The 22151-nt window shown below is 41.9% G+C and overlaps 1 protein-coding gene across 1 annotated transcript in view; it reads right to left on the bottom strand.

Annotated features, from left to right (window-relative positions):
* Window positions 1–22151, bottom strand: part of LOC135515572 (thyrotropin-releasing hormone-degrading ectoenzyme-like) — a 484406-nt gene that overhangs the window by 75631 nt on the left and 386624 nt on the right. Inside the window, exon 10 of the mRNA XM_064939193.1 lies at window positions 11–99. Coding sequence (XP_064795265.1) covers window positions 11–99 — 89 coding nt within the window. The remainder of the gene's footprint in view (window positions 1–10; window positions 100–22151) is intronic.

Raw genomic sequence — 22151 nt, 5'->3', positions numbered from 1 at the left:
TAGAAGGTACCTGTTTTATTGGAGATCCAGAGGATGACTTCTGTTGATTTGTAAGTCGAATTCCCCACTGCTAAAGTCAGAGGAATCTGCCACTGTAGACTAGAGGGGATAGGTGGGAGGGGATAGGTGGGAGGGGAGAGGATGGAGAGAGAGTGGGGAGAGAGAGAGAGAGAGAGAGAGAGAGAGACAGAGAGAATAGTAAAATTCCACAGTGTTCCATCACAGCAGCAAGATGTGTGACCAGTTGCCACAAGAAAAGGTCAACCAGTGAAGAACAAATTCCATTGTAAATACAACCAATATTAATGTTTATTTATTTACTTTTGTACTTTAACTATTTACATCACTACAACGCTGTATATATACAAGATATGACATGTAATATGTCTTAAATCTTTTATAACTTTTGTACGGTACATCAGATAAACTGATGCAGTACCCAGCAGAATAATAATGCTTGGTACTGCTAATAATGCTAATAATAATTGGTACTGTAATAATGCTCACTCTCTCTCCATCCTCTCTCTCTCTCTCTCTATCTCTCTCCCTCTCTCTCCATCCTCTCCCCTCTCTCTCTCTCTCTCTCTCTCTCCCTGTCTCTCTCTCTCTCCATCCTCTCCCCTCTCTCTCACGCTCTCTCCCTCTCTCTCTCCCTGTCTCTCTCTTTCTTCATCCTCTCCCCTCTCTCTCTCTCTCTCCATCTCTCTCTTGCTCTCTCTCCCTCTCCCTCTCCCTCTCTCTCTTGCTCTCCCTCTCTCTCTCTCTCTTGCTCCCCCTCTCTCACTCCCCCTCTACCTCTCTCTCTCTCTCTCTCTCTCTCTCTCTCTCTTCCCCTCTCTTTTCCTCTCTCTCTCCGTCCAGGGGATTGGATTTTCTCAATCTTAAGGAGCTGTGACACCTCGCTGAATTCTCTCTTCTTCTCTTTGTCGGCCACTGGGCCTCCTGATGAGACATATAGAAGATGACTGTTAACTAAGGACTGGCTGGCCTCCTATTCCATATTAGGGCTTCAGACCCATGGTAGGTTACATTAGGGGTTCAGACCCATGGTAGATACATTAGGGGTTCAGACCCATGGTAGGATACATTAGGGGTTCAGACCAATGGTAGGATACATTAGGGGTTCAGACCCATGGTAGGATACATTAGGGGTTCAGACCCATGGTAGGATACATTAGGGCTTCAGACCCATGGTAGGATACATTAGGGGTTCAGACCCATGGTAGGATACATTAGGGGTTCAGACCCATGGTAGGATACATTAGGGGTTCAGACCCATGGTAGGATACATTAGGGGTTCAGACCCATGGTAGATACATTAGGGGTTCAGACCCATGGTAGGATACATTAGGGGTTCAGACCCATGGTAGGATACATTAGGGGTTCAGACCCATGACAGGTTACATTAGGGGTTCAGACCAATGGTAGATACATTAGGGCTTCAGACTCATGGTAGGATACATTAGGGGTTCAGACCCATGGTAGGACACATTAGGGGTTCAGACCCATGGTAGGATACATTAGGGGTTCAGACCCATGGTAGGATACATTAGGGGTTCAGACCCATGGTAGGATACATTAGGGCTTCAGACCCATGGTAGGATACATTAGGGGTTCAGACCCATGGTAGGATACATTAGGGGTTCAGACCCATGGTAGGATACATTAGGGGTTCAGACCCATGGTAGGATACATTAGGGGTTCAGACCCATGGTAGATACATTAGGGGTTCAGACCCATGGTAGGATACATTAGGGCTTCAGACCCATGGTAGGATACATTAGGGGTTCAGACCCATGGTAGGATACATTAGGGGTTCAGACCCATGGTAGGATACATTAGGGGTTCAGACCAATGGTAGGACACATTAGTACATTAGGATATCAGGATCTGACTGAACACCACTGCTCCTCTGTACCCCCCCCCCCACCACACCCCCGGCCGTCCCTCGGCAGGCGAAACTGTCACAATTCACACACGCACACACACGCACAATGCTGTCTGACAGCTGTTTCACCGCCCCGCTCCTCCATGACGCCTGCGGGTCTGAATTAATGTCTGTCAAAATCAAAATGGCCGCTGTACACCTGGGTGTGCTGACTGGCTCTTCTGTTAGCTGCCATCTCTGATTACCTCCATCAACAGGACGTCCATGTCAGGGCGGAGTGACGTGATTCGGAGGACCAGAGAGGTGGGACCAACCACTGAGCAATTAACTCCTAAATCTTTCTCACACACACACACAGACAGACAGAGCGGGAGGACTGAGCAAATTAACTATTTTTGTTATCTAAGAGAAGGAGGGAGGGGAACCTGGTGTGCCTCTGTCTGAAGTATCCATTGTTCTGCTCCTAACAACCTTAATTACGTTGATTTGATTACTTAATTACGTTGATTATCCGGTTTGATGAAACCAGATGCCTGTGGGGTCAGTGCATTCTGAATATCGCAGGGATCATGATCAAGAGAGCAGAATTATCTCTGGATGCAGCCTGGTCTCATAGACAAGATGTAACATAGTAAATGTAAATCTGACACATTCAGATTCGTATGATATGTTACGTTTGGTATTGACACATAAGAAATAACCCATTTAGCTAACACTTCCTAACCTTAACACTTTAACCTAACTCCTAAACTTGACCCTAACTAACGTTAGCCACATTTAGTTTTTGCCGCCTAGCTAATGTTAGCCACAACAAATTGGCATTCGTAACATGACATACATTTGCAAATTGAGACCATATTGTAAATTTAGAAAATTTGTAACATATATGAATTGGAATTCGTAACGTATCAAATACGAAATGGATGACGAACATCCACAAACAAATACATACCATACCAAACGTAAAATATCATTCTCAATGGAGTGTAGGAATTACGTTCCAAATTATACGAAATGCTCTGAGACCAGGTTGGGGAATAAGACCGTCTGTCAAGTCACAGAATGAGTACTGTTGACCTAATACCAACATGTAGTTAATCTATCATCAAACCTAGACCTAATACCAACATGTAGTTAATCTATCATCAACCCTAGACCTAATACCAACATGTAGTTAATCTATCATCAACCCTAGACCTAATACCAACATGTAGTTAATCTATCATCAAACCTAGACCTAATACCAACATGTAGTTAATCTATCATCAAACCTAGACCTAATACCAACATGTAGTTAATCTATCATCAAACCTTGACCTAATACCAACATGTAGTTAATCTATCATCAAACCTAGACCTAATACCAACATGTAGTTAATCTATCATCAAACCTAGACCTAATACCAACATGTAGTTAATCTATCATCAAACCTAGACCTAATACCAACATGTAGTTAATCTATCATCAAACCTAGACCTAATACCAACATGTAGTTAATCTATCATCAAACCTAGACCTAATACCAACATGTAGTTAATCTATCATCAAACCTAGACCTAATACCAACATGTAGTTAATCTATCATCAACCCTAGACCTAATACCAACATGTAGTTAATCTATCATCAAACCTAGACCTAATACCAACATGTAGTTAATCTATCATCAAACCTAGACCTAATACCAACATGTAGTTAATCTATCATCAAACCTAGACCTAATACCAACATGTAGTTAATCTATCATCAAACACAGACCTAATACCAACATATAGTTAATCTATCATCAAACCTAGACCTAATACCAACATGTAGTTAATCTATCATCAAACCTTGACCTAATACCAACATGTAGTTAATCTATCATCAACCCTAGACCTAAAACCAACATGTAGTTAATCTATCATCAAACCTAGACCTAATACCAACATGTAGTTAATCTATCATCAACCCTAGACCTAATACCAACATGTAGTTAATCTATCATCAAACCTAGACCTAATACCAACATGTAGTTAATCTATCATCAAACCTAGACCTAATACCAACATGTAGTTAATCTATCATCAAACCTAGACCTAATACCAACATGTAGTTAATCTATCATCAAACCTAGACCTAATACCAACATGTAGTTAATCTATCATCAAACCTAGACCTAATACCAACATGTAGTTAATCTATCATCAAACCTAGACCTAATACCAACATGTAGTTAATCTATCATCAAACCTAGACCTAATACCAACATGTAGTTAATCTATCATCAAACCTAGACCTAATACCAACATGTAGTTAATCTATCATCAAACCTTGACCTAATACCAACATGTAGTTAATCTATCATCAACCCTAGATCTAATACCAACATGTAGTTAATCTATCATCAAACCTAGACCTAATACCAACATGTAGTTAATCTATCATCAAACCTAGACCTAATACCAACATGTAGTTAATCTATCATCAACCCTAGACCTAATACCAACATGTAGTTAATCTATCATCAAACCCAGACCTAATACCAACATGTAGTTAATCTATCATCAAACCTAGACCTAATACCAACATGTAGTTAATCTATCATCAAACCTAGACCTAATACCAACATGTAGTTAATCTATCATCAAACCTAGACCTAATACCAACATGTAGTTAATCTATCATCAAACCTAGACCTAATACCAACATGTAGTTAATCTATCATCAAACCTTGACCTAATACCAACATGTAGTTAATCTATCATCAACCCTAGACCTAATACCAACATGTAGTTAATCTATCATCAAACCTAGACCTAATACCAACATGTAGTTAATCTATCATCAACCCTAGACCTAATACCAACATGTAGTTAATCTATCATCAAACCTAGACCTAATACCAACATGTAGTTAATCTATCATCAAACCTAGACCTAATACCAACATGTACAGTAGTTAATATATTATCAAACCTAGACCTAATACCAACATGTAGTTAATCTATTATCAAACCTAGACCTAATACCAACATATAGTTAATCTATCATCAAACCTAGACCTAATACCAACATGTACAGTAGTTAATATATTATCAAACCTAGACCTAATACCAACATGTAGTTAATCTATTATCAAACCTAGACCTAATACCAACATTTAGGTAATCTACCATCAAACCTAGACTTAATACCAACATGTACAGTAGTTAATCTATCATCAAACCTAGACCTAATACCAACATGTAGTTAATCTATTATCAAACCTAGACCTAATACCAACATATAGTTAATCTACCATCAAACCTAGACTTAATACCAACATGTACAGTAGTTAATATATTATCAAACCTAGACCTAATACCAACATGTAGTTAATCTATTATTAAACCTAGACCTAATACCAACATGTAGTTAATCTATCATCCATCCTAGACCTAATACCAACATGTAGTTAATCTATCATCAAACCTAGACCTAATACCAACATTTAGGTAATCTACCATCAAACATAGACCTAATACCAACATATAGTTCATCTACCATCAAACCTAGACTTAATACCAACATGTACAGTAGTTAATATATTATCAAACCTAGACCTGATACCAACATGTAGTTAATCTATCATCAAACCTAGACCTAATACCAACATGTAGTTAATCTATTATCAAACCTAGACCTAATACCAACATATAGTTAATCTACCATCAAACCTAGACTTAATACCAACATGTACAGTAGTTAATATATTATCAAACCTAGACCTAATACCAACATGTAGTTAATCTATCATCAAACCTAGACCTAATACCAACATGTAGTTAATCTATCATCAAACCTAGACCTAATACCAACATGTAGTTAATCTATCATCAAACCTAGACCTAATACCAACATGTAGTTAATCTATCATCAAACCTAGACCTAATACCAACATGTAGTTAATCTATCATCAAACCTAGACCTAATACCAACATGTAGTTAATCTATCATCAAACCTAGACCTAATACCAACATGTAGTTAATCTATCATCAAACCTAGACCTAATACCAACATGTAGTTAATCTATCATCAAACCTTGACCTAATACCAACATGTAGTTAATCTATCATCAACCCTAGATCTAATACCAACATGTAGTTAATCTATCATCAAACCTAGACCTAATACCAACATGTAGTTAATCTATCATCAAACCTAGACCTAATACCAACATGTAGTTAATCTATCATCAACCCTAGACCTAATACCAACATGTAGTTAATCTATCATCAAACCTAGACCTAATACCAACATGTAGTTAATCTATCATCAAACCTAGACCTAATACCAACATGTAGTTAATCTATCATCAAACCTAGACCTAATACCAACATGTAGTTAATCTATCATCAAACCTAGACCTAATACCAACATGTAGTTAATCTATCATCAAACCTAGACCTAATACCAACATGTAGTTAATCTATCATCAAACCTTGACCTAATACCAACATGTAGTTAATCTATCATCAACCCTAGACCTAATACCAACATGTAGTTAATCTATCATCAAACCTAGACCTAATACCAACATGTAGTTAATCTATCATCAACCCTAGACCTAATACCAACATGTAGTTAATCTATCATCAAACCTAGACCTAATACCAACATGTAGTTAATCTATCATCAAACCTAGACTTAATACCAACATGTACAGTAGTTAATATATTATCAAACCTAGACCTAATACCAACATGTAGTTAATCTATCATCAAACCTAGACCTAATACCAACATATAGTTAATCTATCATCAAACCTAGACCTAATACAAACATGTACACTAGTTAATCTATCATCAAACCTAGACCTAATACCAACATGTAGTTAATCTATCATCAAACCTAGACCTAATACCAACATCTAGTTCATCTATCATCAAACTTAGACCTAATACCAACATGTACAGTAGTTAATATATTATCAAACCTAGACCTAATACCAACATGTAGTTAATCTATCATCAAACCTAGACCTAATACCAACATGTAGTTAATCTATCATCAAACCTAGACCTAATACCAACATGTAGTTAATCTATCATCAAACCTAGACCTAATACCAACATGTAGTTAATCTATCATCAAACCTTGACCTAATACCAACATGTAGTTAATCTATCATCAACCCTAGATCTAATACCAACATGTAGTTAATCTATCATCAAACCTAGACCTAATACCAACATGTAGTTAATCTATCATCAAACCTAGACCTAATACCAACATGTAGTTAATCTATCATCAACCCTAGACCTAATACCAACATGTAGTTAATCTATCATCAAACCTAGACCTAATACCAACATGTAGTTAATCTATCATCAAACCTAGACCTAATACCAACATGTAGTTAATCTATCATCAAACCTAGACCTAATACCAACATGTAGTTAATCTATCATCAAACCTAGACCTAATACCAACATGTAGTTAATCTATCATCAAACCTAGACCTAATACCAACATGTAGTTAATCTATCATCAAACCTTGACCTAATACCAACATGTAGTTAATCTATCATCAACCCTAGACCTAATACCAACATGTAGTTAATCTATCATCAAACCTAGACCTAATACCAACATGTAGTTAATCTATCATCAACCCTAGACCTAATACCAACATGTAGTTAATCTATCATCAAACCTAGACCTAATACCAACATGTAGTTAATCTATCATCAAACCTAGACTTAATACCAACATGTACAGTAGTTAATATATTATCAAACCTAGACCTAATACCAACATGTAGTTAATCTATCATCAAACCTAGACCTAATACCAACATATAGTTAATCTATCATCAAACCTAGACCTAATACTAACATGTACACTAGTTAATCTATCATCAAACCTAGACCTAATACCAACATGTAGTTAATCTATCATCAAACCTAGACCTAATACCAACATCTAGTTCATCTATCATCAAACTTAGACCTAATACCAACATGTACAGTAGTTAATATATTATCAAACCTAGACCTAATACCAACATGTAGTTAATCTATCATCAAACCTAGACCTAATACCAACATGTAGTTAATCTATCGTCAAACCTAGACCTAATACCAACATGTACAGTAGTTAATATATTATCAAACCTAGACCTAATACCAACATATAGTTAATCTATCATGAAACCTAGACCTAATACCAACATGTAGTTAATCTATCAATAAACCTAGACCTAATACCAACATGTACAGTAGTTAATATATCATCAAACCTAGAACTAATACCATCATTTAGGTAATCGACCCTCAAACATAGACCTAATACCAACATCTAGGTAATCTATCATCAAACCTAGACCTAATACCAACATGTAGTTAATCTATCATCAAACCTAGACTTAATACCAACATGTAGTTAATATATCATCAAACCTAGACCTAATACCAACATGTAGTTAATCTATCATCAAACCTAGACCTAATACCAACATATAGTTAATCTATCATCAAACCTAGACCTAATACCAACATCTAGTTAATATATCATCAAACCTAGACCTAATACCAACATGTGCAGTAGTTAATATATTATCAAACCTAGACCCAATACCAACATATAGTTAATCTATCATCAAACCTAGACCTAATTCCAGCATGCAGTTAATCTAGCATCAAACCTAGACCTAATACCAACATGAACAGTAGTTAATATATCATCAAACCTAGAACTAATACCAACATTTAGGTAATTTACCATCAAACATAGACCTAATACCAACATCTAGGTAATCTATCATCAAACCTTGACCTAATACCAACATGTAGTTAATCTATCATCAAACCTAGACCTAATACCAACATGTAGTTAATCTATCATCAAACCTAGACCTAATACCAACATGTACAGTAGTTAATCTATCATCAATCCTAGACCTAATACCAACATGTAGTTAATATATCATCAAACCCAGACCTAATACCAACATATAGTTCATCTACCATCAGACCTAGACCTAATACCAACATCTAGTTAAATTATCATCAATCCTAGACCTAAAACCAACATATAGAGAAACAACAATCCTGCATTTCATACATAGTGAGGATGTTGTCATTAGAATGAAGGGCAACCATATTTCCATAACCAGTCACAGAGTTGGTGGTGATGAAATATTGTTAAAAGAAAAAATAAATACAAATTAAATATGGGTGAATAATTGGGGGGGAAACTGTGAATAGAATGACATAACAGTGTTTGTCGCGAGGACAGAGAGAAAGTGTTGTGCAAGGCAAACACTTACACATTTATCTGGGGCAAAGCCTGCTTTTCTCTTGAAGCAACACATTTCCATTACACAGCTGAGTTAGAGGAAGGACTAAGTACTGTGCTCCAGGCCTGTTCATACCCTCTGAGTACTGCATGATTAACCAGGAGGATCAATCCTCTGAGTACTGCATGATTAACCAGGAGGATCAATCCTCTGAGTACTATATGATTAACCAGGAGGATCAATCCTCTGAGTACTATATGATTAACCAGGAGGATCAATCCTCTGAGTACTGTATGATTAACCAGGAGGAACAATCCTCTGAGTACTGTATGATTAACCAGGAGGAACAATCCTCTGAGTACTGCATGATTAACCAGGAGGATCAATCCTCTGAGTACTATATGATTAACCAGGAGGAACAATCCTCTGAGTACTGTATGATTAACCAGGAGGATCTATCCTCTGAGTACTATATGATTAACCAGGAGGATCAATCCTCTGAGTACTGCATGATTAACCAGGAGGATCAATCCTCTGAGTACTATATGATTAACCAGGAGGATCAATCCTCTGAGTACTATATGATTAACCAGGAGGATCAATCCTCTGAGTACTATATGATTAACCAGGAGGATCAATCCTCTGAGTACTATATGATTAACCAGGAGGATCAATCATCTGAGTACTATATGATTAACCAGGAGGAACAATCCTCTGAGTACTATATGATTAACCAGGAGGAACAATACTCTGAGTACTATATGATTAACCAGGAGGATGGTCCCTCTGGTCTGGACTCGCCTGGATTAGTCTAGTCTGTTCTGGTCTGGTCTAGTCTGGTCTGTCCCTCTGGTCTAGTCTGGTCTGGTCAGTCCCTCTGGTCTAGTCTGGTCTAGTCTGGTCTAGTCTGGTCTAGTCTAGTCTGGTCTGGTCTAGTCTAGTCTGGTCTGGTCTGGTCTGGTATGTCCCTCTGGTCTGGACTCGCCTGGATTAGTCTGGTCTGGTCTAGTCTAGTCTAGTCTGGTCTGGTCTGGTCTGGTCTGGTCTGGTCTAGTCTGGTCTGGTCTGGTCTGATCTGTCCCTCTGCTCCTCACCCTCCCCCTCCCCCTCCCCCTCCCCCTCCACCTCCCCCTCACCCTCCCCCCCCCCCCTCCCCCTCCTCCTCCCCCTCCCCCCCCCCCCCCCCTCCCCCTCCCCCTCCCCTCCCCCTCCCCCTCCTCCTCCCCTCCCCCTCCCCCCCTCCCCCTCCCCCTCCCCCTCCCCCTCCCCCTCATTCACCGCTTGGAAGGCTACCCAAAACGTTTGACCCAAGTTAAACAACTTACAGGCAATGCTACCAAATACTAATTGAGTCTATGTAAACTTCTGACCCACTGGGAATGTGATGAAAGAAATAAAAAGCTGAAATCAATCATTCTCTCTACTATTATTCTGATATTTCACATTCTTTAAAGACAGTGGTGATCCTAACTGACCTAAAACAGGGAATATTTACTCAGATTAAATGTCAGGAATTATGAAAAACTGAGTTTAAATGTTTTTGGCTAAGGTGTATGTAAACTTCCGACTTCAACTGTATATATATATATATATATATATATTTATATATATATATATATCTATATATCTATATCTGTCTCACTATCTCCCTCTCTCTCAATCTCTTTATCTCTCTCTCCTCAGGATCGATGTTCCTTGACTATGAGTGGCTGCATCATGTCTCTATCATCACCCCCTAGGTGGGTCCATCGATCTGTCCGGGCGGCCGGAGTCGGCTGTGTGCTACTTCACTGGAGGGTCCGACTGGGCCAGACCAGGCTGGTGAGCGTCCCAAATGGAACTCTATTCCCTTTAAAGTGCACTACTTTTGATCAGAGCCCTATGGGGATTAAGTTGCCATTTGGAATGCGCACTGAGGCATGCTGGGGCAGGGCGAGGTGGGCAGCCTGGCTCTTCTTGGGTCAGGGGTGCAATATGAAGGGTAATGAGGTGTGAGGTTGCTGGAGGGACCAGGGATGACGAGCTCCAGGGGAGGTCCACCACAGTCTCTGTCTCTCTCTCTCTGTCAATGTCGCTCTCTCTCTTCCTCTCTCTCTGTCTCTCTGTCGATGTCGCTCTCTCTCTCTTCTTCTCTCTCTGTCTCTCTGTCGATGTCGCTCTCTCTCTTCCTCTCTGTCTGTCTCTCTTTCGATGTCGCTCTCTGTCTGTCTCTCTCTGTCTCTCTCTCGATGCCGCTCTTTCTCTTCTCTCTCTGTCTCTCTGTCGATGTCGCTCTCTCTCTTCCTCTCTCTCTGTCTCTCTGTCGATGTCGCTCTCTGTCTGTCTCTCTCTCTATCTCTCTGTCGATGTCGCTCTCTGTCTGCCTCTCTCTCTGTCTCTCTGTCGATGTCGCTCTCTGTCTGTCTCTCTCTGTCTCTCTGTCGATGTCGCTCTCTGTCTTCCTCTCTGTCTGTCTCTCTGTCGATGTCGCTCTCTGTCTTCCTCTCTGTCTGTCTCTGTCGATGTCGCTCTCTGTCTTCCTCTCTCTCTGTCTCTCTGACGATGTCGCTCTCTGTCCTCATCTCTGTCTGTCTCTCTGTCGATATCACTCTCTGTCTTCCTCTCTCTCTGTCTCTCTGTCGATGTCGCTCTCTCTCTTCTTCTCTTTGTCTCTCTGTCGATGTCGCTCTCTCTCTTCTTCTCTCTCTCTCTCTGTCGATGTCGCTCTCTGTCTTCCTCTCTCTCTGTCTCTCAGTCGATGTCGCTCTCTGTCTTCCTCTCTCTCTGTCTCTCTGTCGATGTCGCTCTCTCTCTTCTTCTCTCTTTGTCTCTCTGTCAATGTCGCTCTCTCTCTTCCTCTCTCTCTGTCTCTCTGTCGATGTCACTCTCTGTCTTCCTCTCTCTCTGTCTCTCTGTCGATGTCGCTCTCTGACTTCCTCTCTGTCTGTCTCTCTGTCGATGTCGCTCTCTGTCTGTCTCTCTCTGTCTCTCTGTCGATGTCGCTCTCTGTCTTCCTCTCTCTCTGTCTCTCTGTTGATGTCGCTCTCTGTCTCTCTCTCTGTCGATGTCGCTCTCTGTCTTCCTCTCTCTCTGTCTCTCTGTCGATGTCGCTCTCTGTCTTCCTCTCTCTGTCTCTCTGTCATGTCGCTCTCTGTCTGTCTCTCTCTGTCTCTCTGTCGATGTCGCTCTCTCTCTTCTTCTCTCTCTGTCTCTCTGTCGATGTCGCTCTCTGTCTTCCTCTCTGTCTCTCTCTGTCGATGTCGCTCTCTCTCTTCTTCTCTCTCTGTCTCTCTGTCGATGTCGCTCTCTGTCTTCCTCTCTGTCTCTCTCTCTGTCAATGTCGCTCTCTGTCTTCCTCTCTGTCTCTCTGTCGATGTCGCTCTCTGTCTTCCTCTCTGTCTCTCTCTTTGTCGATGTCACTCTCTGTCTTCCTCTCTCTCTGTCTCTCTGTCGATGTCGCTCTCTGTCTTCCTCTATGTCTCTCTCTCTGTCGATGTCGCTCTCTGTCTTCCTCTCTGTCTCTCTCTCTGTTGATGTCGCTCTCTGTCTTCCTCTATGTCTCTCTCTCTGTCGATGTTGCTCTCTGTCTTCCTCTCTCTCTGTCTCTCTGTCGATGTCGCTCTCTGTCTTCCTCTCTCTCTCTCTCTGTCGATGTCACTCTCTGTCTTCCTCTCTGTCTCTCTCTCTGTTGATGTTGCTCTCTGTCTTCCTCTATGTCTCTCTCTCTGTCGATGTCGCTCTCTGTCTTCCTCTCTCTCTGTCTCTCTGTCGATGTCGCTCTCTGTCTTCCTCTCTCTCTGTCTCTCTGTCGATGTCGCTCTCTCTCTGTCTGTCTCGCTCTCTGTCTCTCTGTCAATGTCGCTCTCTCTCTTCCTCTCTCTCTGTCTCTCTGTCGATGTCGCTCTCTCTCTGTCTGTCTCGCTCTCTGTCTCTCTGTCGATGTCGCTCTCTCTCTTCTTCTCTCTCTGTCTCTCTAGGTCGATGTCGCTCTCTGTCTTCCTCTCTGTCTGTCTCTCTGTTGATGTCGCTCTCTGTCTTCCTCTCTCTCTGTCTCTCTGTCGATGTCGCTCTCTGTCTTCCTCTCTCTCTGTCTCTCTGTCGATGTCGCTCTCTCTCTTCCTCTCTGTCTCGCTCTTGATGTCGCTCTCTCTCTTCCTCTCTCTCTATCTCTCTCTCGATGTCGCTCTCTCTCTTCCTCTCTCTCTCTCTTTCAATGTCGCTCTCTCTCTTCCTCTCTCTCTATCTCTCTGTCGATGTCGCTCTCTCTCTTCCTCTCTGTCTGTCTCTCTGTCGATGTCGCTCTCTGTCTTCCTCTCTGTCTATCTCTCTCTCGATGTCGCTCCCTCTCTTCCTCTCTCGATGTCGCTCTCTCTCTTCCTCTCTCTCTCTCTTGATGTCGCTCTCTCGTTCTATCTCTCGCTCTCTCTCCCTCTCTTTTTCTCTCTCTGAGATGGTTTTATGTCCTTATAGCTTCAGAGACCCACTTGAGGCTGAGTCTTGATATAGTCTTTAATCAAACAGTGTGTGTCCAAGTAGCAGCGTAACAGGACCTCAGAGGAGCACTAACATCTATTGCTAAAATATATTTTCTTTCCTCAAAACACAATAAAACAGGCAACCCATACAGCGACACCTGCATGGAATCCATTACGTTCAGATTATAGACGTCTATCGATGGAGTCCATCACACTGGCAGGTAGTTGCACTGGTGTGTTCATAATATAGTCAGTGGATTTTGTGGTTATATCATTTCCCTCTGCGGTTTTCACTTAATGTCCAGTTTCATACAGAATACTTAAAGGTACTGTTGAAGTAGGTATAACAGAATAATTCAATACTGTGTGTAACCTTTATTTAACTAGGCAAGTCAGTTAAGAACAAATACTTATTTACAATGACGGCCTAGGAACAGTTTGTTAACTGCCTTGTTCAGGGGAAAAATTACAGATGTCGGGGATTCGATCCATCAACCTTTCGGTTACTGGCCCAACGTGCAAACCACTAGGCTATCTGCTACCTTGAGTTATAACAGAATACTTCAATACTACCTTGAGTTAAAACAGAATACTTCAATACTACCTTGAGTTATAACAGAATACTTAAATACTACATTGAGTCATAACAGAATACTTCAATACTACCTTGAGTTATAACAGAATACTTCAATACTACCTTGAGTTATAACAGAATACTTCAATACTACCTTGAGTTATAACAGAATACTTCAATACTACCTTGAGTTATAACATAATACTTCAATACTACCTTGAGTTATAACATAATACTTCAATACTACCTTGAGTTATAACATAATACTTCAATACTACCTTGAGTTATAACAGAATACTTCAATACTACCTTGAGTTATAACAGAATACTTTACTCCTACCTTGAGTTATAACATAATACTTCAATACTACCTTGAGTTAAAACAGAATACTTCACTACTACCTTGAGTTATAACAGAATACTTCACTACTACCTTGAGTTATAACAGAATACTTCAATACTACCTTGAGTTATAACAGAATACTTCACTACTACCTTGAGTTATAACAGAATACTTCAATACTACCTTGAGTTATAACAGAATACTTCACTACTACCTTGAGTTAAAACAGAATACTTCACTACTACCTTGAGTTATAACAGAATACTTCACTACTACCTTGAGTTATAACAGAATACTTCACTACTACCTTGAGTTATAACAGAATACTTCACTACTACCTTGAGTTATAACAGAATACTTCACTACTACCTTGAGTTATAACAGAATACTTCACTACTACCTTGAGTTATAACAGAACACTTCACTTCTACCTTGAGTTATAACAGAATACTTCACTACTACCTTGAGTTATAACAGAACACTTCACTTCTACCTTGAGTTATAACAGAACACTTCACTACTACCTTGAGTTATAACAGAATACTTCACTACTACCTTGAGTTATAACAGAATACTTCACTACTACCTTGAGTTATAACAGAATACTTCACTACTACCTTGAGTTATAACAGAATACTTCACTACTACCTTGAGTTATAACAGAACACTTCACTACTACCTTGAGTTATAACAGAACACTTCACTACTACCTTGAGTTATAACAGAATACTTCACTACTACCTTGAGTTATAACAGAATACTTCACTACTACCTTGAGTTATAACAGAATACTTCACTACTACATTGAGTCATAACAGAATACTTCACTACTACATTGAGTCATAACAGAATACTTCACTACTACCTTGAGTTATAACAGAATACTTCAATAACACCTTGAGTTATAAAGATAGTTTTCCCCAGCCTACCCGTAGTCGTAGTGATTATTGAGCTGTGAATTCCATCTCATGCTGAACGTTAATTTCATCTTTCAGGTCCTCTGACTGTGCTCACATCTAACCTGAGGCTTCAACATTCCCTATACGAAAGTATCGTTGCCATTAATTTCTAACAGCTCAAGTCAATTCTTCATCCATAAAACCCCCATGATGCACTCTGACAATCTCCCGGACTCGTAGTCAGAATTTCAGACACAATAAACTAGGTCTGTGTCCCAAATGGCATCCAACGGGCCCTGGTCAAAAGTAGTGCACTATACAGGGAATATGGTATACAGCCTCGGGTTAGATGTTCGGGAAACATCCGGGGGGGGGAGTAGAAGGTAATTAGCGGGTGTAATTGCAACGCCCCTGTCATAGTCACGCATCACAGTTCTCTGCAGGTGACCAGGAAATCAATTTACCACTAATTTCATTTAGCAATTTATTTTCTCCATGACTGGTATCAGGGAGTGTGGATAGTCGCCTAGAGCAGTCTACATCTATGTTCTGTTGCCATGGGGCGGAGAGAACCTGAGCAGTTTACATCTATGTTTTGTTGCCATGGGGCAGAGAGAACCTGAGCAGTTTACATCTATGTTTTGTTGCCATGGGGCGGAAAGAACCTGAGCAGTTTACATCTATGTTTTGTTGCCATGGGGCGGAGAGAACCTGAGCAGTTTACATCTATGTTCTGTTGCCATGGGGCAGAGAGAACCTGAGCAGTTTACATCTATGTTTTGTTGCCATGGGGCGGAGAGAACCTGAGCAGTCTACATCTATGTTTTGTTGCCATGGGGCAGAGAGAACCTGGGCAGTTTACATCTCTGTTTTGTTGCCATGGGGCAGAGAGAACCTGAGCAGTCTACATCTATGTTTTGTTGCCATGGGGCAGAGAGAACCTGAGCAGTTTACATCTATGTTTTGTTGCCATGGGGCGGAGAGAACATGAGCAGTTTACATCTATGTGTTGTTGCCATGGGGCGGAGAGAACCTGAGCAGTTTACATCTATGTTTTGTTGCCATGGGGCGGAGAGAACCTGAGCAGTTTACATCTATGTTTTGTTGCCATGGGGCAGAGAGAACCTGAGCAGTTTACATCTCTGTTTTGTTGCCATGGGGCGGAGAGAACCTGAGCAGTTTACATCTATGTTTTGTTGCCATGGGGCAGAGAGAACCTGAGCAGTTTACATCTATGTTTTGTTGCCATGGGGCGGAGAGAACCTGAGCAGTTTACATCTATGTTTTGTTGCCATGGGGCGGAGAGAACCTGAGCAGTTTACATCTATGTTTTGTTGCCATGGGGCAGAGAGAACCTGAGCAGTTTACATCTACGTTCTGTTGCCATGGGGCGGAGAGAACCTGAGGATTCTACATCTATGTTTTGTTGCCATGGGGCAGAGAGAACCTGAGCAGTCTACATCTATGTTTTGTTGCCATGGGGCGGAGAGAACCTGAGCAGTTTACATCTATGTTTTGTTGCCATGGGGCAGAGAGAACCTGAGCAGTTTACATCTATGTTTTGTTGCCATGGGGCGGAGAGAACCTGAGCAGTTTACATCTATGTTTTGTTGCCATGGGACGGAGAGAACCTGAGCAGTTTACATCTATGTTTTGTTGCCATGGGGCGGAGAGAACCTGAGCAGTTTACATCTATGTTTTGTTGCCATGGGGCGGAGAGAACCTGAGCAGTTTACATCTATGTTCTGTTGCCATGGGGCAGAGAGAACCTGAGCAGTTTACATCTCTGTTTTGTTGCGATGGGGCGGAGAGAACCTGAGCAGTCTACATCTATGTTCTGTTGCCATGGGGCGGAGAGAACCTGAGCAGTTTACATCTATGTTTTGTTGCCATGGGGCGGAGAGAACCTGAGCAGTTTACATCTATGTTTTGTTGCCATGGGGCGGAGAGAACCTGAGCAGTTTACATCTATGTTTTGTTGCCATGGGGCGGAGAGAACCTGAGCAGTCTACATCTATGTTCTGTTGCCATGGGGCAGAGAGAACCTGAGCAGTTTACATCTATGTTTTGTTGCCATGGGGCGGAGAGAAGCTGAGCAGTTTTATTGCTAATCTCATGGTATTGTAAACATTTTGCCATGAGGCTGAGAGAAAATCTTACTGTTTTAGAGCTAATTTCCTGCTATTCTACACATGTTACTATTAAACTGAGAGAACATGGGCAGTTTCATTGCACTAAATATATTTTTTAGGGGGGGAGGGGGTGTTTATGATGAAACCCTCATATTAAACACCAATGGTATTCACAATGTTGGTGGTTTACAGGGCATTCAGAAATTATTCAGACCACTTCCCTTGTTCCACATTTTCTTATGTTACAGCCTTATTCCATAACGGATTAAATATAACCTTTTTTTTCTCAGCAATCTACACACAATAACCCATCATGACAAAGGAACAACAGGTTTATTTACGTTTTGCAAATGTATTACAAGTAAAATAAAATAAATATCTTATTTACATAAATATTCAGACCCTTTGCTATGAGACTCAAAATGTAGCTCAGGTGCATCCTGTTTCCATTGATCATCCTTGAGATGTTTCTACAACTTGATTGGAGTCCACCTGTGGTAAATTCAATTGATTGGACATGATCTGGAAAGGCACACACCTGTCTATATAAGGTCCCACAGTTGACAGTGCATGTCAGAGCAATAACCAAGTCATGAGGTCAAAGGAATTGTCCGTAGAGCTCAGAGACAGGATTGTGTCGAGGTACAGATCTGGGTAAGGATACCAAAAAATGTCCGCAGCATTGAAGGTACCCGAGAACACAGCAGCCTCCACCATTCTTAAATGGAAGAAGTTTGGAACGACCAAGACTGGCCACCTGGCCAAACTGAGCAATTGGGGGAGAAGGGCCTTGGTCAGGGAGGTGACCAAGAACCCGATGGCCACTCTGACAGAGCTCTAGAGTTCCTCTGTGGAGATGGGAGAACCTTCCAGAAGGACAACCATCTCTGCAGCACTCCAACAATCAGGCCTTTACGGTAAAGTGGAAGGAAGCCACTCCTCAGTAAAAGGCACATGACAGACCGCTTGGAGTTTCCTAAAAGGCACCTAAAGACTCCCAGACCATGAGAAACAAGATCTCTGCTCTGATGAAACCAAGATTGAACTCTTTGTCCTGAATGCCAAGCATCACATCTGGAGGAAACTTGGCACCATCCCTATAGTGAAGCATGGTGGTGGCAGCATCATACTGTGGGGATGTTTTTCAGCGGCAGGGACTGGGAGACTAGTCAGGATCAAGGTAAAGATGAATGGAGAAAAGTACAGAGAGATCCTTGACAAGAAAACCTGCCCAGGACCTCAGACTGGGCCAAAGGTTCACCTTCCAACAGGACAACGACCCTAAGCACACAGCCAATACAACGCAGGAGTGTCTCCGGGACAAGTCTCTGAATGTCCATGAAATTGCCCAGCCTGAGCCTGGACTTGAACCCAATATAACATCTCTGGAGAAACCTGGAAATAGCAGTGCAACGACACTCCCCATCCAACCTGACAGAGCTTGAGAGGATCTGCAGAGAAGAATGGGAGAAACTCCCCAAATACAGGTGTGCCAAGCTTGTAGCGTCAAGACTCAAGAGTGGATGCTGTAATCACCGCCAAAGCTGCTTCAACAAAGTACTGAGAAAAGGGTCTGAATACTTACGTAAAAGTGATATTTCCTTTTTTATTTTTCATAAACTAGCAAACTGTCACGAATCTCGCCGAGGATGGTGCCTCTTCCTGTTGGGGCGGGGCTCGGCGGTCGTCGTCTCCGGCCTATTAGCTGCCATCGATTCCCTTTCCGTTTGTTTCTGTTTGTTGGGTAATTGGGTACACCTGTTTTGTGTTAGGGTTTGTTTGTAGGGTATTTAAGGGCACTAGGCCTGCTGGGTATTTGTGCGGGCTTGATTTTTGTTACTCTGCGTTGGATGGTGTTATTTTGTTCATATCCTTATTCGCCGGACTATTTCTGTCCTATTGTTTGGACTGGCAACTTATATACGCCCTGTGTGCTGGCGTATCCGTTTTTGTTGCGCTGGGGAATAAATTTGACAAAACGACTGAACCCTGCTCTCTGCGCCTGATTCCACCCACCACTCCTAGTTATCGTCACACAAACATTTTCTAAAAACCTGTTTTTTCTTTGTTGTTATGGGGTATTGTGTGTAGATTGATGAGGGGGAAAAAAAGATTTAATACATTTTAGAATAAGGATGTAACGTAACAAAATGTGGAAAAAGTCAAGGGGTCTGAATACTTTCCACAGGCACTGTATATTTAGAATAATGTTTTACAGCTTCGTCATTCAATTTTTTATTTGTAAATAAACGGATTATTATATATTATATATATTTGACATGTGATAAGGCCACACAGAGGGACAGATATAATTACGGACCTCTGGGATGATCTGAAGTACCCAAAAGGGCCACTAGATGTCTTGGGATAAATTACATAACATTCTGGTAGTTTACAGGTACTATTTTCCAGTAATACAGCATTACCTCCATTTGTCACCCTAGTGTGGAGTGGGGGACATTCATTTTGTTTTCAACCCAGATGACTCTCCTCTGTGTTACGAAGGCTGTCCTCACTGCCAAAGCGGACTCTCTCTCCTCTGTTCTCATCCTCCTAGATCTATCCTCTGCCTTCGACACCGTGAACCATCAGATGCTCCTCTCCACCCTCTCAGGGCTGGGTGTCTCAGGCTCTATCAGATGCTCCTCTCCACCCTCTCAGGGCTGGGTGACTCAGGCTCTATCAGATCCTCCTCTCCAACCTCTCAGGGCTGGTTGTCTCAGGCTCTATCAGATCCTCTTCTCCACCCTCTCAGGGCTGGGTGTCTCAGGCTCTATCAGATGCTCCTCTCCACCCTCTCAGGGCTGGGTGTCTCAGGCTCTATCAGACCCTCCTCTCCACCCTCTCAGGGCTGGGTGTCTCAGGCTCTATCAGACCCTCCTCTCCACCCTCTCAGGGCTGGGTGTCTCAGCCTACCTGGCAGGCCGCTCCTACCATATATCACTACTGGTGTCCCCCAGGGCTCGGTTCTAGGCCCTCTTCTCTCTCAACACCAAGTCACTCGACTACGTAATATTTTCAGATTAACCTGCCCACCACCTCAAGCTCAACCTCGACAAGACAGAGTAGCTCTTCCTCCCGGGGAAGTGCCTGCCCGCTTCTAGACCTCTCCACAAGGTTGACAACGCCACTGTGTCCCACTCCTAGAGTGTAAAGAACCTTGTTGTGACCCTGCAAAAACACCCTAATGGTAGAACCAACCCCTCCCCCCCCCAAAAAAAAAAAGTTAGGACAGAGTCCCTGCCCATCTTCTGAAAACATCTGAAACCTTACATCCTCAAAGAGTATGTTACATAATCCCACAGTACCTCCCCCACCCACCCTTTCAGGAACTAACACTCAACATTATTTCCCTTTTACTAGCACTGACTTTGCTGAGCTACTTTATTGAGGAAGAATGTACTGGCTGTGATTATCTTACCTAGTTATCTTAAGATTGTTGCACTAATTGTAAATTGCTCCGGATAAGAGTGTCTGCTAAATTACTTTAATGTAATGTAAAATATATATATTTTTTGTTCAAGAGCGACAAACTTGACTTTTAAAAGAACAGATAGTCTATCGCTGGGCAAAAATGAAGGAAAGAAGAATATCAATTGTGGAGTGGAGTCAGAAACTCAACCATCATCCACTTGACTTTCAGAGAGAAGATACTACCCTGCTGGCCTGACGTGCATAGAGCCTGTTCAATGTTTCATGTGTTGTGGAGTAGGGTAGCTATTATTATTTATCTCTGGTAAGTGTGCCTCTAGTCTAGCATGACCAGGAAACACCAAAGGACTCTACCGTCTGTAGTGTCGCACTCTCCCTCTATCTCTCTCTCTCCCCTCTCCTTCTACCTCTCTCCCTCTCTCTCTCTCTCTCTCTCTCTCTCGCTCTCTCTCTCGCTCTCTCTCTCTCGCTCTCTCTCTCTCTCCATCTCTCCCTCTCTCTCTCCCCTCTCCTTCTACCTCTCCACCTCTCTACCTCTCTCCCGCTCCCTCTCCTTCTACCTCTCCACCTCTCCCTCTCCACCTCTCCCTCTCCTTCTACCTCTCCACCTCTCCCTCTCCACCTCTCTACCTCTCTCTCCCTCTGTCCCTTGCTGGCCTGCATTTAATCAATAATAGGTGAAGATACACTGTTGTTCATCCACCCACAGCCTTATGAATATCCTGTAGGACTGTTGATGCTAGTTGAGAATAATCAAAGCACGACTGTAATGTCATGCAAATGGATGCACACGTTAGAATGTATGAACGATGCCGGCACCACCTCCAAGCTTGGCTTTAGACTGTACTGAACAGAGTGAAATAGTTTACAAGTATTTAAATCTTCTCTCTCTCTCTCTCTGGCCTCATCACACCAAGTGAAGCATCAGGCCTCATCACACCAAGTGGAGCATCACACCAAGTGGAGCATCACACTAAGTGGAGCATCGGGCCTCATCACACCAAGTGGAGCATCGGGCTTCATCATACCAAGTGGAGCATCACACCAAGTGGAGCATCAGGCCTCATCACACCAAGTGGAGCATCAGGCCTCATCACACCAATTGGAGCATCTGGCCTCATCACACCAAGTGGAGCATCAGGCTTCATCACACCAAGTGGAGCATCAGG

Source organism: Oncorhynchus masou, chromosome 27, assembly GCF_036934945.1.
Source record: "Oncorhynchus masou masou isolate Uvic2021 chromosome 27, UVic_Omas_1.1, whole genome shotgun sequence".
NCBI classification, from domain to species: Eukaryota; Metazoa; Chordata; class Actinopteri; order Salmoniformes; family Salmonidae; genus Oncorhynchus; species Oncorhynchus masou.
Note: the sequence above shows the minus strand (reverse complement) of the source record. Positions and strands in the feature narration are given on the sequence as shown.